Genomic DNA, 16695 nt, shown 5'->3' on the forward strand with positions numbered 1-16695 from the left:
TTTTTTGCCTTATTAAGTCTCTTCTTAGAATACTGAGAGGGAAAAAGTGTTGGGAAATTGCATATCTACAGATGGGAATCACGTATAGCACCAGGATTACTCAAGGCATTTTTACGTTCCTGTATAGCAAAGCTTAGTTTGCGGAAGGGTCCCAACGGTAAACCCAACGACTTGAGATCTGCCTCGGTCAGCAAGAGTAAGGTATCCAAATCAATTTGCTGTTTTTGAAAACTGAAAAGAAGAAAACTGGTTAGAAAAGATGGAAAACTCTAAACGCTTCATAACCAACACCACATTCAAATACTCTGCCCCGTAGCTCGATTCTGTAACTATTTAACGACAGATTTAAAGATATTTTAGCGACCAAAATAATGTTGTCGCTAAGACGTAGTTCCAGTTGACATTAGGTAATTATCCTTGCGGCAAGATGGAGAGGCGTGGCATATGGGAACCTGTACCTCACCGACAAACTTATAATTGCCACAAATAAATTTTCCCAAAAGAAATTGGAATCAGGGCCATGTTTATATTATAGCCTTTTGCAGGGTTAACCTTCTTTATGAGGATTTATTTGAAATATAAGCAATGGAATTGACATTTGAAACCCAGTGGGTTTGTTAAATCCGGTTATATATAAACGTACCATAATGGACTCTTTCTCTAAGACGATTTGAATTCAAATTCGTTCGTATTACTACCAAACTCCTGTTTTTGTAGGAAATGTTTGTTTGATTGAAGTAGTTCGAACGAATTTGAATTTGAATCGTCCTAGTGAAACAGGCCATACGTTTTAGCGACAACTTTATTTTGTTCTCTTACTTATCAACAATTCTGTCTAGGACATCCCCTCTGAGAGTATGGCATTAAAATGACATTTCCTTTGAAAAAAAACAAAACTTACATATGCAAATACTCCTCCAAACCCCAGACGGTAAGAAAACGCTGTATCGGACCACCAGCCACATCTTGATCATCGTCATCACTAAATCCATCAGCACCATCTGAATCCGAATCGGTTAGATTTAAAAAGGATCTCTGTTTGGCCGAGCGTGATTTCGAACAAATCGAACTGGTTCGTGTTGAGGATTGTGTTGTCGTTGTGGCAGAATTTTCATCCAAACCACTGTACACATCAGTATTCAATTGACTGAGGGCTGCTGTTACGGAACGCCTAAAGGCAATACTACCCAACATTGGACGATCAAATAAACCAGAAGGTCTTTGAATTTGTATTTCCGGCCTATGGCTATCACATGGCTCATTATCTCCCAGTATGTCCGGTTGTGAAAAGGAACGTGACAATGTGCCATAAGATGCTTTATTGTTACTCGATTCATTATCCGAATTACCAGCTTCTTCTTGCGATTCAAAAAGGCCATTTATTTTGCCACGCTTGCAATTATCCTCATTGGAACTAAATGTTCCAACATATAATATCTCCGAATCTCTTTGTACTCCACTAAGTGAGGTTATGGTACGTCGGCCATCCGGTTCTATTTCACCAATTTTAAAGCCAGAATCAACGCCAGAAAATTCTTTAGATTTGGATGAAATTGTATTACCCTTACGACTGGCCACTGAACCACCTGTACTACCGGTACCACCAGTCTGTACCAATTCGCTGAATTTCACACCTGAACCGACGGTCGTGGGCGAATTTTCTTTTGGTATTTTATGTAAATTTCCCTGGCTGGACCATATTTTTTGTTTCAAGGTGGACAACATTTTACCAGATTTCCCATTTGTCGCAGGTGTTGGAGATTTGGGTTCTTTTTGTTCCTGATCCTGTTTCTGTTGACGCTTCATATATTCCTTTATGCGTTTTTCACAATTCTTCTCGGCCAATTCTTTCATGGCTTTGGCTTTTTTCCTACAAAATGTTTTGTCATTATTTTGTTTAACGCATCGCTTTTGTTACTCACCTATCTGTGGCCTCAAAATTAGCCGTAGCTGCATCCAAATAACGCAAAATCTCATCTCGATTATTAATGGCTGCCAAATCCTTAGCGCTATGCTTATCAATATCCAGGGCATAAATGTTGACACCAAATTTCACCAGGAAATCCACGCAGCGTAAATGGCCCTTGGCAGCAGCCAAATGTAAGGCAGTATTCCCAAACTGATCACATTTGTCGGGGTCGCCTCTAGTAAAATAAATTATGTTTGTTTACTTATCTAAAATACTTATCCAATATGAGAGGCGGATTTTTCGAATTTCACAAACCTAAGGCCAGATTTTATCTAATCTTAAATAAAATCTAATCTATGTTTTTTTTCAATCTATATTCTGCATATCTTTCTTTACGATAACACAATAACTATCGAACAGATCAACTCATTGGTACAAAATTACCATTTGGCTATCGTAATATTTTGACCAAACATAGATCAAGTTCGAAGATGGCCCAAATCGTTCCACCCCTGCCATACGGCAATGTACATTTTACGCAGGAGTTGAAAATATTCATAATTTTTCGTATTTGGGAATTTGTGTTAAGCCAGGCCTTTTTAGGCGCCTGATTGCAGATTTGCCTTAATTAGCCTGTCACAGACATCGTCTTCTACTCCATTTTCGACAGCCCAAATAGAATAAGCTTTCCGCGTTGTTGATGTAGCAACGCAAATAAGTTTGTTCGTATTTTAAAATTCTGCAACCTGCACTGGTTGCGTTCATAAAAATTCAGGAGACATTTGAGTGGGATTAGCTGCGCGTTTAGTTGCAGCGTGTTGTGTGGTTGGGTATCGTGGCATCAATTTGAGCCAAGTCCGAATTGAGGCGGCTTCATCGTCCGGATCTTAACTAGGCTAAAACCACAAGTGTTTGCCTTGGCACACTATATCTCTTTGTTGCCTGCGCCACTGCATCAGTGTGAATGCTACCTAAGCCTGTCTGATAGCTTTGTTGGTATCGAGGTTTTCGTTTATACCTTTGAATATCTCTCTCTAGATCTCTTCTGACGTGCCTGGGTGGAGGAAGCCGATTCATTAAATCGTGACAGGAATGCTCACGGCTATAACACCCAAGTAGACACTACATTGACAACATTCCGTTGTGATGATACACCGGAAAAAACTTTATCTCCTCATTAAGATGTTTCACTGGTGTCATGAGGAGGCATCCTGTCGCAATCGTCGGGACGGCATTCTGTCAAGTTTGAATATTCTTCCTCTGCGTAGCTCTAACATTTTCATACCACGCTGCCGCCGCAAGTCTTACCACACCGGCATATTGTTTAGTAAGAAGTCTACAAGGTTCTTTGTCAGCACCCCAAGTGCTTCTTACTTCGGATCTTAACGCAAATAGCAGTGCCTTGCGCGAACGACTTAAACATGCTATCGAAGGTTACACCCAACATTTTGGGATAATTAGTGGTCGGAATCAGTACCAATATGTTCAGTGGGAATCGAAAATATGTTCAGTGGAAGCCTCCTTTCAGCCGTGCAAGTGGTGAACAGCGTGGCAGTGGTTTTAGCGGCGGATATTTTCATATTCCTCAGATAGAAGAACTGCAGTAGGTCAGATAGGATAAATGTCTACATACATTTACCCTATCACATATGTCATCGACGCCAAGATCATCCAATCATCTGCATACTATGATCTCAATGCCATCTGGAGGGTGTGGAAGGCCCGCCTTAAATTCAGAATGTCTGAAGTTCGATTCCCAGGCTAGGCAAGAGCAAGTTTTCAACATCATTTTCCTCAGTAATGTTGGCGACATTTCCTGAGTAATTCAGCCATGTAAAATTTCTCTAAAAATTGTGTCGTAAGACACGCCGTTCGGGCTCGGTGATAAACAGTAGGTCCCAAATCATTAGGCTAATATCGTGCTTCACTCATTAATATGTGGTAAGTCTCCCTTGTCCCTTCTGGAATGTTTTTGGAACAATTATATATTATAGAGGTTAGACAGTTCCGGAGATATCACCCAGCCTTGGGTAACTCGCTGATAGAGGTTAGACAGTTCCGGAGATATCACCCAGCCTTGGGTAACTCGCTGTCTCAATCAACAGGTTTTGGACTTCTTGTTTCTGAATTTCACAAACGACTGGCGTCCGCACACATTTTTGATTATCCAACGGAGAGTGGTCTTTATATCCTCGAACAGCCATGCTAAGCTGTTGAAGTTATCGAAGGCCTTCGTTAGGTCAAGTGCCACGATGGCTTTTCGATCGCACGGCCATTTCTTGTTCAATCCTCTACCGATACGTGCGAATATGGCGTATAATGCTGTTGTAGTACTATGAATTTTCCGGAATCCATGTTAATGTTGGGCAACTGGCTCTCCACGTAGTTCATATCTTTGTCGCTCATTTTTAAACGGTCCGCCTGCTTTCTAGGTTTCCAGGAAACGTCCATGCTTACTGGAATGATGACCCAAAAGTTAAAAAAATCTTACGGTTACCAACTAAAATGGCTCAGTGGTCAATGGTTCAGTATTTTGGCGCCCAACGTGTAAACTTTCTGATGAAAATACCTAATAATTAGAAACTGCAGCATACGACAGGAATTAGAAAAGTTTGCGGCCTAGGCAATACCTAGTGTTGCCTGACGCCATTTAACATATTTTTGGAAAGTTTGACAGTTTTTAGCTTAAACGTACTCAGGACTTGAAGAAATCACTTTGCACAAAAATGGAATTTACTTCTGAACATTTTCGTGCAATCATTTTTCACAATTTTCGAAGTGGATAATCACAGCAATAGTGTATCGGTCAAATTAAATCTTTGTATGTCGATAAAGGACCGTTATATAGCACTATGAAAAATGAATTAATGAATTCAATCGTGGCCGACACTCGATAAAAACTAAGGTGGTAATGGTTGTCCAAAAACGGCCGCTGTGCCAAAAAACAAATTAACGGATAATCCAAGATCGCCATGTTATATGCCGTGAGATAGAGGCATCCTTGGGCATTTCTTCCACCAACTAACATATGATATTGCATGAATACCTGGTTTTTCTCGTTAGATGCAGCATAATTTGACAATTGCTCAAAAACAGGCGCTTGTCATTTGGTGCTAAGAAATTGTTAATAATTCTATCGCGGTACTTCAAACGACATTTATAAGATCGTCACAGACAACGAATGTTGGATGTATGCGTATGAGCACGAATCAAAACCGCCATCGACCGTGTGGGTCTTCGAAGGCGAGCCAAATCCAACGAAAGTTGTTCATGGAAGAAACACTTCGAAGCGTTCAAAAACCATCTTTTGCAGGTGTCTCAATCAAGTCACTGTAAACAACACAACACATGATCGTATGTCAAACTGTCCTGGGTACGTTTAGGCTAAAAACTATCAAACTTCTGTCTGGCAACAGTACGTGTTGCCCAGGCCGCAAACTATTCTAGTTCTCCTCCCAGTAAAATTAAGTGGAAGTGGTTCCATGTAAAATCATGATTTCAAAAGTTCTTTTACATGACTTCAAATGATTTTTCATGAGCAATGAACACAAACAAACAAAACGATTCACGTACCAATCACACAAAGTCACAAACTTGTCAGTTTCTTTCAATCGTTTCGCTCTCAAAACAAAACAAAACCACCAACTTTTCAATGCAAAATATGAAAACTGTACGTTTACTGAAATGTACTTCGGCTATGATTTGCTCAATTGTTTTATTCACCACCGAAACAAAAAGAATTTTTGTCTAACATTTGCTGTGCGAAATGATCAATGCCACACTCAGACACACACACATTTGATTGTTTAACAACCCTATCAGCAGCATCAACATACTTGGAACATATTACAATTGATATTTTCAACCTCCAAGCGAATCATTCATTGAATCGTTCATGTGTTTTGAACTTTTTCGTTTTCTATCTGTTGTTGTGGAATTGAGAACTTTTCGCTATTCGTTTTGTTCGCACTCACGAATGTAAACAAAACGAAACAAAACATCGAGTTCGGTCAACGTGGGTTATGTTTTGTTTTGTATTGTTCCTATCGAAAATACGAAACGAAACCATTGGAAATGTTTCATAAAGTATTTTTACGTACGCTGTTCATGAGTGCAATTGAAGTCGTGAAAGATGCGATCTTTTTCATCGAATTTTCATGAGTGCATTTGAAGTCGTGAAAGATCCGATCGATCTTTGTCATAATATGTTCATGAGTCCAAATGCATTGATAAGTACCCGTATATATAAGCAGGGTATTAAAATGAAAATAAAAACCAGATGAAAGTGATCGATAGTGGCAAAAGTTTACATACATATTTTAATTAAAAATAGTATGCAAATTGTTATAAAGCAAATTAAGATTCATTCTAACGAGAAATTAATAAAAAATTCATACTAAAACAATGATCTTCGCCTAAAAAAGGCAAAATTTTCAAATAAAAATAAAAACAGCAGAGCCAGGCTGGGGTTTGAACCCACGTCCTTGAAAAACACAGAAAACCAGTGTTGTCACGGCGTGTTAGCGTTAAACTCATTACTTTCAAAGGCAGCGCTAAGCGTTTGTCATGAAAGCACAACTAAATGGGAAAATCCCCATTGTTGTTGTAAAAAAACAAAACAAAATGCATTTGAAAGAACAAAAGTTCGAGGACAGCGAAGCCGCTCCAAATCCGATATGTCTGAGGAGCCTTTACCAAAGGCGAAACATGCTATGTCACATAGTGATGGGTGTAAGGGTTCGAATCGTCGGCTTTTCCTTTTTCACATGCATTATTGATCATTAAGCTTGATTCTGCCGAGAAATTAATTAAAAAAAGAAATATATATTTTGTGTTTGGGAAACTCTTCCTTTTTCTGGATATTAAAGTGAAGTATAAATGAGACCTGGTCGTACGAACCATGAGCTATACCAGGCCGACCGAAATCGATATAGTGCATGTTCCAGAACCTGCAAGAAACTATTAATTTTTACTACGATAAACATTTTTCTCTTATGATATTTAAAAAATAGTGAAAATTAATAGATTCTTGTAGTACTGGAACATACCAATAATAACAAGTAAAAAAGCATTAAGTTCGGCCGGGTCGAACTTTTCATACCCTCCACCATAAAATATTCATTCCTGTCCCCAACTTTAAGGTAGTACGTTAAAATGTCAGATAATGTACATAAAATGCTTCATTCGGGAGGCCCTTTTTTATGGTGCCTATATCTAACTGTTGACAATTTTTGGTGGGGTAGAAATTGGGAGGTACTGTTATATAGGGGTTAAAATAAAACATGGGCCTATGTTGACAGTTTTTGATGGGAGCCTTTAATGTCAAATAACTCCTAATTCGGTTAAAAAATTTAGCTAGAATCCTCAAAATATCGAAAATCGGTACATAACGTGGGAACTTCAAATGTCATTAACAGCTAGTTCGGAGGTATCTATACGAAAATATGAACTTAAATGAACAATTTTTGTTGCAGAATTTTTGTTGACTTTTGAATTTCAAATTACAGAAAGTTCGCCCAAAAAATAAAGCTAAGGTACGGAAAATCGGGAGGTTTGTTTTGGGGATATACAAAAACATGGACCTACGTTCGGTTAAACATTTTAAGTAAAATCCTCAAAGTACCGAAAATCGGGAAGTATCGTTATATTGGGGCTATGTTGAAAATTGTTGATGCAGATGTGTGGTGACCACTACAACCTTCAAATGTCAAATTACAATTAGTTCTCTTAAAAATTGTAGCTAAAATTGCCAAATGGGCTACCGTTATATGGGGGCTATACCAAAACGTGGACCTATGTCCACAAATTTTGTTATATAAGTTTATTGACACTTAGAACCCTAAATGTCAAATTATAGCTAAATCGGTCTGAAAATGTAGCTACAAAAGTCAAAATACCGCAAATCGGGGGGTACCGTTATATGGGGGCTATACCAAAACGTGGACATATGTCCACAAGTTTTGTTAAATAAGTTTAATGACACTTAAGAACCCTAAATGTCAAAATATAGCTAAGTCGGTCCGAAAATGTAGCTAAAACCGTCAAAATACCGTAAATCGGGGGTATCGGTATATGGGGGCTATACCAAAACGTGGACCTATGTCCACAACTTTTGTTATATAAGTTTATTGACATTTAAGAACCCTAAATGTCAAATTATAGCTACATCGGTCTGAAAATGTAGCTAAAAACGTCAAAATACCGCAAATCGGGGGGTACCGTTATATGGGGCTATACCAAAACGTAGACCTATGTCCACAACTTCTAATATATAAGTTTCTTAACACTTAAGAACCCTAAATGTCAGATTATAGCTACATCGGTCTGATAATGTAGCTAAAAACGTCAAAATACCGTATATCGGGGGGTACCGTTATATGGGGGCTACACCAAAACGTGGACCTATGTCCACAACTTTTGTTATATAAGTTTATTGATACTTAAGAACACTAAATGTCAAATTATAGCTAAATCGGTCTAAAAATATAGCTAAAAACGCCAAAATACCGCAAATCGGGGGGTACCGTTATATGGGGGCTATACCAAAACGTGGACCTATGTTCACAACTTCTAATATATAAGTTTATTAACACTTAAGAACCCTAAATATCAAATTATAGCTACATCGGTCTGATAATGTAGCTAAAAACGTCAAAATACCGTATATCGGACGGTACCGTTATATGGGGGCTATACCAAAACGTGGACCTATGTCCACAACTTTTGTTATATAAGTTTATTGATACTTAAGAACCCTAAACGTCAAATTATAGCTAAATCGGTCTAAAAATGTAGCTAAAAACGTCAAAATACCGCAAATCGGGGGGTACCGTTATATGGGGGCTATACCAAAACGTGGACCTATGTCCACAAATTTTGTTATATATGTTTATTGACACTTAAGAACCCTAAATGTCAAATTATTGCCAAATCGGTGTGAAAATGTAGCTAAAAACGTCAAAATACCGTAAATCGGGGGGTACCGTTATATGGGGGCTATACCAAAACGTGGACCGATATAGCCCATCATCGAACTTGACCTGCCTGCAAACAAAAGACGCATTTTCCCAGCGTCCTATCTCCATTTTTGTGGATGCTAGAGTGATTACCACAGACGGACGGACGGACGGACGTGCTCAGATCGACTTAGAATTTTACCCTGATCAAGAATATATATACTTTATAGGGTCGCAAATGAGTATTTCAATGCGTTACAAACGGAAAAACAAACTTAATATACCCTCCATACTATGGTGGAGGGTATAAAAAGTAAAAAAAGTCAAAACGATTGCGTTGACTGGGCCATGTCCCCGCAAGAAAGGCATATGAATAAGAGCCATTTAACGCCCCAAGGGAAGGCCAAGACTCTGAAAGACGAAGTTGAACATGACATTAAAAACATGTCATCCAAAATTGGAGAAGCAAACTAGAAGATCTATGCGTTTGTATATCTATTCTTAGTTCGGCTTATGGAACAAAACGTTATGTTTAGAAAACATTTTTTTATTCCTTTATTTGAAATTATTTGATTTAATGTCTTATACTACGAACAATAGTTTAAAACAAGAAAAAAAGCATAATTCAAAAGTTCATACTGAACATAGGGCGTGAATAAACTCTCTCCATCTTGGTCGGTCATTTACTAGGACCTTTATTTGGTTCCATGTCATGTTACGAGATTGACATTCGTTTCTAACCATACGAACCCATGTGTTTCTAGGCCTGCCAGGTTTTCTGTGACCCTGGGGATTCCATTCAAGGGCTTGCCTGGCGATGTCGTTGGGTGGTCTTCTCAGTATATGGCCAATCCATTGCCATTTGCGCCTACAGATATCATTTTCGATGCGCTTGCGGTTTGCTAGTGTAAGTAGCTGGGTATTTGTTACCCAATTTGGCCAGAATATACGCAGGATTTGCTTTAAGCATTTATTATGAAATGTTTGCAGTCTCTTTCTTCAATTTTGGGTGGAGCTCCAGGTGGTGCAGCCATACAATAGCACCGATTTTACACTGCAGTCGAAGATTTTGAGTTTCGTTTTGGTTGAGATGTTGTTTGACCGCCAAATTCTGTGCATGGAGTGAAACGCATTGCGGGCTTTATTAATGCGGTCCGTTATATCTTCATGGGATCCACCTTCTTTGCAAATAGTACTTCCCAGATAGGAGAAGACTGCGACATCCTCGATAGTCTGTTCTCCATAGGTTAGTGCTGTGGTGTTGTTAGTAGCAATTCGCATTAGCTTGGTTTTCTTTGCGTTAATTTTCAGTCCCACTTTGTTGGCGTTATTTGAGAGTGCGTGTAATTTTTTCTCTATATCTTCAAAACGGTGCGCAAACAGGCAGATATCGTCAGCGTAATCGGTGTTATAGAGCAGCTCATTTATGTTCCAGCGGTTACCATATGGCGCCTCTTTATTTGTTTCCTGCAGCACGCAATCCAGGAGAAGTAAAAGTAATGTGGGGGATAAGACACAGCCCTGTTTAACGCCAGAAAATGTCTCAAAGGGTTCACTCTCTTGTCCTTTGTATAAATCAGACCCGCCAAAACATGGTAAGAATTACAAAATAATTTGTTTAAATATAACACAACAGAATTCAAATTATTATTAGATTTCCCAAATGATGAACATGGCGCTGATATTTGCACATAATTCACCGAATGTTGGAAAAATGGAACGCAAGTTTAAAGAAATATCTTGCAGACATCGAAGGAGACAAATATGCTTTTGGCAAATCAATAGGATATATAATTTTGAAAATTAATTAAAAAATAACATCTATGTGTTGTATTTTTTATTCCCGATTGGTGAAAATCCGGATTCAAAGAATTGGTGCAAAATACCATGACAATGAATTAGTGAAAGCGTGTGTCACTCCCTTGTAAATGTCATAGGTGATTCACCTGAATTTACACCGATGACAAGTCACTTGCACCCATGATTGTGCTCATGATTTGTCATCGAACATTTTCCTGTAGCATGTACATTAGCTAAATTTCTAACTACCAGTTTTGTTCGTGGTAAATTCTCCAATTATAGTTGTTTGGTGATCAGTGTCTACACAAAATAATTCGCACAAAAATGCAGACTTCTATTGATTTATGTTTCTTCATACCTAAATCGTAAAATTCAAAAAAACAACGTAACGTCATAAAATCTAATGTGTGATATTCCTTATACGCAGTTTGTTCATACAAATGATGTGGGCCATTAGAACTGCCTAGTGAACTAGATAGTTCGATATAGTTAATTTGGTACAACGCTACGAAACATATTATTTGGCGCCCAACGTGGATGAAAAGTCCTAATAATTGCAATTGCAGTACATAACTTGCAAAATAGGTTGATCCCCAACTGGAATTGTATATATGTACATTGAGTTTGTAATTCCATTTTGTAATTAACCATGGCCATTTTAATTTTTGTCTGATTTTGGAACATCAGTTGCTTTATTATCAGTTTATCCACATAATAAATTCCACAGATTCCTCCTGATGTCTTAAATTGTAAAATTCGAAAATCTCCCTCTCTTCAGTTCCAATTGTGAAATCTGTTCTTACCCTCTGCCACATAATAAACGCAAAGCTTCCAAATGTCCTTCAAAGGCTGACCATAGGACAGGTGTCATCGAGTCATCATCTTTTGAGTTAGCATCTTTGCGGGTCGCCTCCTTTAGGACGTCCAAAAGACCATCCTTGGCGGCTCTGTAAAATAAATACATCAATGTTTTGTGTTTGTGTTTGAACAATATTAATATTCTCAAGACCACCATCAGAACCATTAACCAAAATGAAGAGCAATGTCAAATTATCTTCAACATTTGGCGATAAGATAAAAAGGCAATGATTGTAACATATTTTTTTAGATACTAACTTGTGAAAGCGTTCCGATGACATTTTATTTTCCAAACTGCAACTTTAATTGGATTTAAACTATTATGTTTTGTTTGTTGGATGTTCACAAAGTTTTAGAATTTCTTCACTCAAATGGAAATAAAATCTTTTTGCATAATTCAATACAAAAACATATTATATTGTTTTAACGTTCTTTTGGATTCTTTAGCTTTTATATGAATTTTGGTAGTTTAAATTTTCAAGTTCTAAAATAACACAACTAGTCGGTCGAAACCATACAGACGATATTCACTGCAAATGGAAAGTGTAATTTAAGTCACATCAAATGCCAAACACGTTCTATAAACTTATTTTGTATTGTTGTTTGTTATTATGAATGGGAAAGCACTTAATTTGAGTTTCTGGCTTGCAAAGAGTTATCACTGACCCGTTTTACGATCACAATTCATGTCCACACACATTCCAACGACATTGTTGCATGAGTGGTTACAATGGTGGTATGCGTCGTTCATGATTTTATTACAACACGTCGTCGTGACGGACTTGCGCGCACTCCTCCTTAATTTTATTTTGTGTAGATTCAACTACTCCAAACTTCATTTAAATCATTTGTTCCAAATAGGCATCTATTCAATGTTCATACATATGTATGGGAGTACGTTCCGAGGGGACAGACAGACCCATTGATTGCATTTCAAATTTGTTGATGATGGCAAATTGTTTCACTTGTTGTTGTTTTTTTTCTGGAGTTTGGTTACTGTTTTTATTTGTTATTTTTGTCCATTACAAATAACATAAATTTCAATTCTCTTTGTTGTATTTTCACTCAAGCGTGTGGCACAAGACCTCCAAAAAATAACTTCACTTCATTTATTTGACATTGGATTCAATGGAGATTCACTTCTTTTGCAATGTGACAAGTTAAAAGGGCGAATAAAACAAAACACCAGCTTTCTTTTGCCAACAAAGAAGAAAATGTCCATGCAAAGTTTTCAGTTTTTTTTACAATTCCACATTAACAACTTCTTTGCCAAACTTGTATTCATCATTCACTTCTGGAAAGCTGACTGACTGACTGGCTCATCGTTGTCATAGGGAAATACTCAACAAAGCACACACACAATCACACTCATAATAATAGTCATAGTAAAAATGTTAAGACTTTCGAGTTTGTGGCAACTTCTTTTGAAGTTCAATTCCAAAAACATTCAACTACAAGTCACGTTACTTGCTGCCGATATTCCGATGTTGTTTCGAAGAGAATCTGAGCGTAACTGACTTGCATTAAATGTGGCTTACAATAAAGTACGTTTTGGTTACGTTCTGTTTTAGCCATACTCCATGATATGACCATTTTCAGTAACATGGCTAAGAGAAATGAGAGTGAGCGATCTATTCGTTTGTTACCAGGAGAATTGCCAAAAGGGAGTTTCGATCTCTTCTTTCAAATAAATTTCAAAACACATTTAATTAAAGTGTTAAAAAATATCAGTTTTGTAGGTTTAAAAATATGTATACAGCATTCTCATAGGTGAAAGAAGAAGTTTTGGAATTTTTCACCATAAATTTTTAGGCGTTTGTGGTGTAGGTGTCATAAACAGTGAGCTTAATTTTTCGACTGACAAACATAATCAACATAGACTAAATGGTGGGTTATTTCGGTCACTACACACTATTAAAATTTCCTCACGCCATAATCCATCTTGGAAATGGATCTACTTTTGGGAATCATTCCATTCGATAAAATTGAGGAAATTTACTGATAGACTTCGGAGCAGCTAAAAAGCAAGGTTGTTGTTGTAACAGTGTTTAATATAAGCTTTGTTCCTTTACCTTTTTAATGGTAAATGTGGTAAAAGAGTAAACTGTCAAAATTGCTCTCTCATGAACAGTTTTACCAGAAAAGTAAAGGAACGAAAAAATGGCAGATCTGGTAGCAATGTCAAAAAGAAACATAAAGTTTCAATTTTCTTCTTTTATTTCACAGTTTTTAATTTTTATTGTCAGTGTTCGCCGCTTTCTTCTATTTTTGTTAATTTTTTTCTTCATTGTCAAATAATCGTCAAACAAATGTCAAGAATTAGTTCTACAATTTTTAATTGAGTAGCCTGTGGTAGAAGAGAAAGACATTTTTGCTCTCTCTCTCTCTCTCTTAAAAATTGCTTCCAGTTTTACCACTTTTTGGGGTTAAGGAACGCTTTGCAGGTTAAAAATGGTAACAAATGATAAAAGTGGTAACCTCAGGTAATTAAAGGAACACAACTATTATATGTTTGTGTGTTCGTTCTTCTGCTCAATCTGGCTCTGGGTCTATCTCCAGTTCCAGGAAAGTGGCTGCTTCGTTGGGATGTAACCACAGATCAACTGGAGTTAGATGAGTAGGTTGTAAAGGTTCAGTGTGTCGTGCGGGGGTCATGCCGCATGCTGGGCAGATGTTATGCACGGTGCGATAGATCTTAACCCTATAAGAAGTTAGGCGACTTCAATATCCCCATCGTAGTTGAGCCAAAACTACTCTGATTTGTTGTGGCAGCTGACGTTCCTCAGCTGCGATCGATGAGGGATGTACACAGAGGACTTCATTCACACTATATCTGCTTATGGCCTTAGCAACTGTGTCCGTGTAAATGCTATTTAAACCTGCTTGATATGCCTGTTGTTCTAGGGCTTATCTCCTGTATCGTTGGACCTCTTCCTATAGAGCGTAGATATCCTTCCTGATGTGCCTGAGTGTGTCGGGCCTACCCACCAGATGGTGATTTGGATGGCTCTTACGGTAACATCCGAGCAAGTACTGCAACGAAAGAATCTCACTGTACTGATGTACTGGAAGAATCTTTGCCTCCTCATGCAGATGGTCCACTGAAGACATGAGGAGGCACCCTGTTGCTGTTGTAAGGGCGACATTCTGACAGGTTTGAATCTATTTTCAATGCGTATCAACTAAATTCGGCAACCAAACTGGCGCCGCATAGCTTACCACAGACCGACCTATTGCGTTATATGTGTTCAACAAGGTTTCTTTATCTGCACCCAAGTACTGCCGGCTAGGGACTTGAGGACCTTGTTCCTACATCTCAGCTTGTTGCATATAGCTGTGGCATGGGCGGGCGAGGTGAACGTAGTGTTGAATTTGACCCTTAGAATTTTGGCGCAGTTTGTGGTCGGAATTCTGCTACCATAAACCACGACAGAGTGGCCACATTTTCCTCCCGTGGAAAAAGGTGGTATGATCGGTTAAATAGGAGTTCAGTCTCTCACAGATGTCACCAGGGAAGTTACCTGACGTCAGGATCGTGCAGTCATCCGCACACGTAACGATCTCGATGTCGTCTGGAGGGGGTAGAATACAGGAGAGGTAGCTGTTAAACAGTTCCGGTGATATCAACCCACCTTGGGGAATTCCGTGTTTCATTCTAAGGGACTTCTTTTTCCTGAAATCCAGGTACGTCTGACGTCCACACATATGATTGACTATCCAATGTTTCAAGCTTGACTGGAGGGTTGTCTGCTCAATGTCCTCGAACTGCGTGGAGATTCTGACAGTATCAAAAGATCACTGTCCTATCAAAAGGCGGTCTCTGGTTGAGTCCTTGACAAATATATGTGGAGATGGCGTGCAGCGCTATTGTCGTGCTATGCTGCTTATCGGAACTTGATAGCTATTTCTGAGGCTGTGAAGTACTAAGGCCCCAAGGGTCTTTGCTACGGGCGACAAATGCGAAATCGGCCTGTACAATTCACTTTTGCTGGCATCCTTGCCTGGCTTCGGTGGCGGGACCACCCTCCCATTTTCCAGACTTCAGGAACAATGAGTGTTGTTAGCGGCAAGTTAAGAACTTTAGTGAGATACTCCACTCCCGACTCATACAGCTGTTTCAGCATTACACTGCAGATTCAATCAGGGTCCAACGTTTTATATGATTTAGCGTTCCTGATGGCATTCGCAACACCACCCATTGTAAACTGTGGTGGTTTATCCGCGGCAGGAAGAGATCTGATGCGACGTAGTAGTAATTTCTTAGCCCTGTCACAAACACAAACATTGGTGTTGGCTCGACGAAGCTCATCACGCTCATTTGCTAATCCCGTCTCTTCCGCTGGGAAGTTTGGCCTCACATCGGGTTTTCACCCAGTGATGATGTCCCGGAACACCCTTTCCGCTACCAGAACATCGGAAGGATTGGGCAGATCTCTGAAATTGACGAAAGTGCGGCGTTCAGAGGCGATGAAATCGGCGGTCTGCTAATGGAGACAATTATAGGGAGATGGACCGACCCAAGAGAAATGACTGGTTGCCAGGGAACGTCGTTTGTTGTACGGTTATGTCTGGCAAACTGTGACACTCTCCTCTAATTTTGGTAGGTCGTTTCCAAAGATCGAATGCCACATCTCATGATGCGCATTTAAGTCAAACAAGACCAGACGGTTATGACCTTCCAAAAGCGGGCTAATATCAGGCTCGTACCCTAAGCAGCACTTTCGCATAGTAGTTAGTAGCACCAGATTTAAGCATCTCGACCTTAACAAGGGCACCTGGCTGTCACCAGATCAGAAAACAAAATAGACACAACACGGAAGTTGGACATCGGTAAGCTGCAAACACAACAGATGCCACATCATATTCCACTTAACTAAACCAATTGTTTAATGAAAGCACCCCTCGTCACGATAACTTATCAGCACAGTGGCAATGTATTGCCCACTCCATGCAAACAACCTCACGAGTGAGATATAGGTGAAAAGGAGAGGGAAGAAACGACTTTTCGGCAGAAAAAAAGAGAGAAATGGAAAAGCGGGAGTGTGAAAAAATCGAGATGTACAAGAGCCAGAACGAAGTCCGAAAATTCTACCAAAAAGTAAAGCATCAAACTGATGGTTTTGTTACAGACACAGGCCTCCAGTAGAAACGAGCAGGGAAATCTGGCAACGG

General features: G+C 38.9%; 1 protein-coding gene across 4 annotated transcripts in view; it reads right to left on the reverse strand.

Annotated features, from left to right (window-relative positions):
• Nucleotides 1-61: 61 nt before the first annotated feature.
• Sans (SAM_USH1G_HARP domain-containing protein Sans) overlaps nt 62-16695 on the reverse strand; it is a 30850-nt gene continuing 14216 nt past the window's right edge. Inside the window, exons 1-6 of one of the 4 annotated variants that reach the window (XM_073992168.1) lie at nt 12190-16072; nt 11782-12053; nt 11469-11612; nt 1923-2144; nt 902-1870; nt 62-231 (exon numbers count right to left, since the gene is read on the reverse strand). In XM_073992168.1, the coding sequence (XP_073848269.1) occupies nt 66-231; nt 902-1870; nt 1923-2144; nt 11469-11612; nt 11782-11804 (1524 nt within the window). In that variant the 5' untranslated portion in view covers nt 11805-12053; nt 12190-16072 and the 3' untranslated portion in view covers nt 62-65. Of the gene's footprint in view, nt 232-901; nt 1871-1922; nt 2145-11468; nt 11613-11781; nt 12054-12189; nt 16073-16695 lie in introns of those variants that run through there. The other 3 variants (XM_073992169.1, XM_073992167.1, XM_073992170.1) reach the window with 3 other exon arrangements.

This window comes from Musca autumnalis, unplaced genomic scaffold (genome assembly GCF_047663935.1).
Source record: "Musca autumnalis isolate F117 unplaced genomic scaffold, ASM4766393v1 scaffold_5, whole genome shotgun sequence".
Classification (NCBI taxonomy): Eukaryota; Metazoa; Arthropoda; class Insecta; order Diptera; family Muscidae; genus Musca; species Musca autumnalis.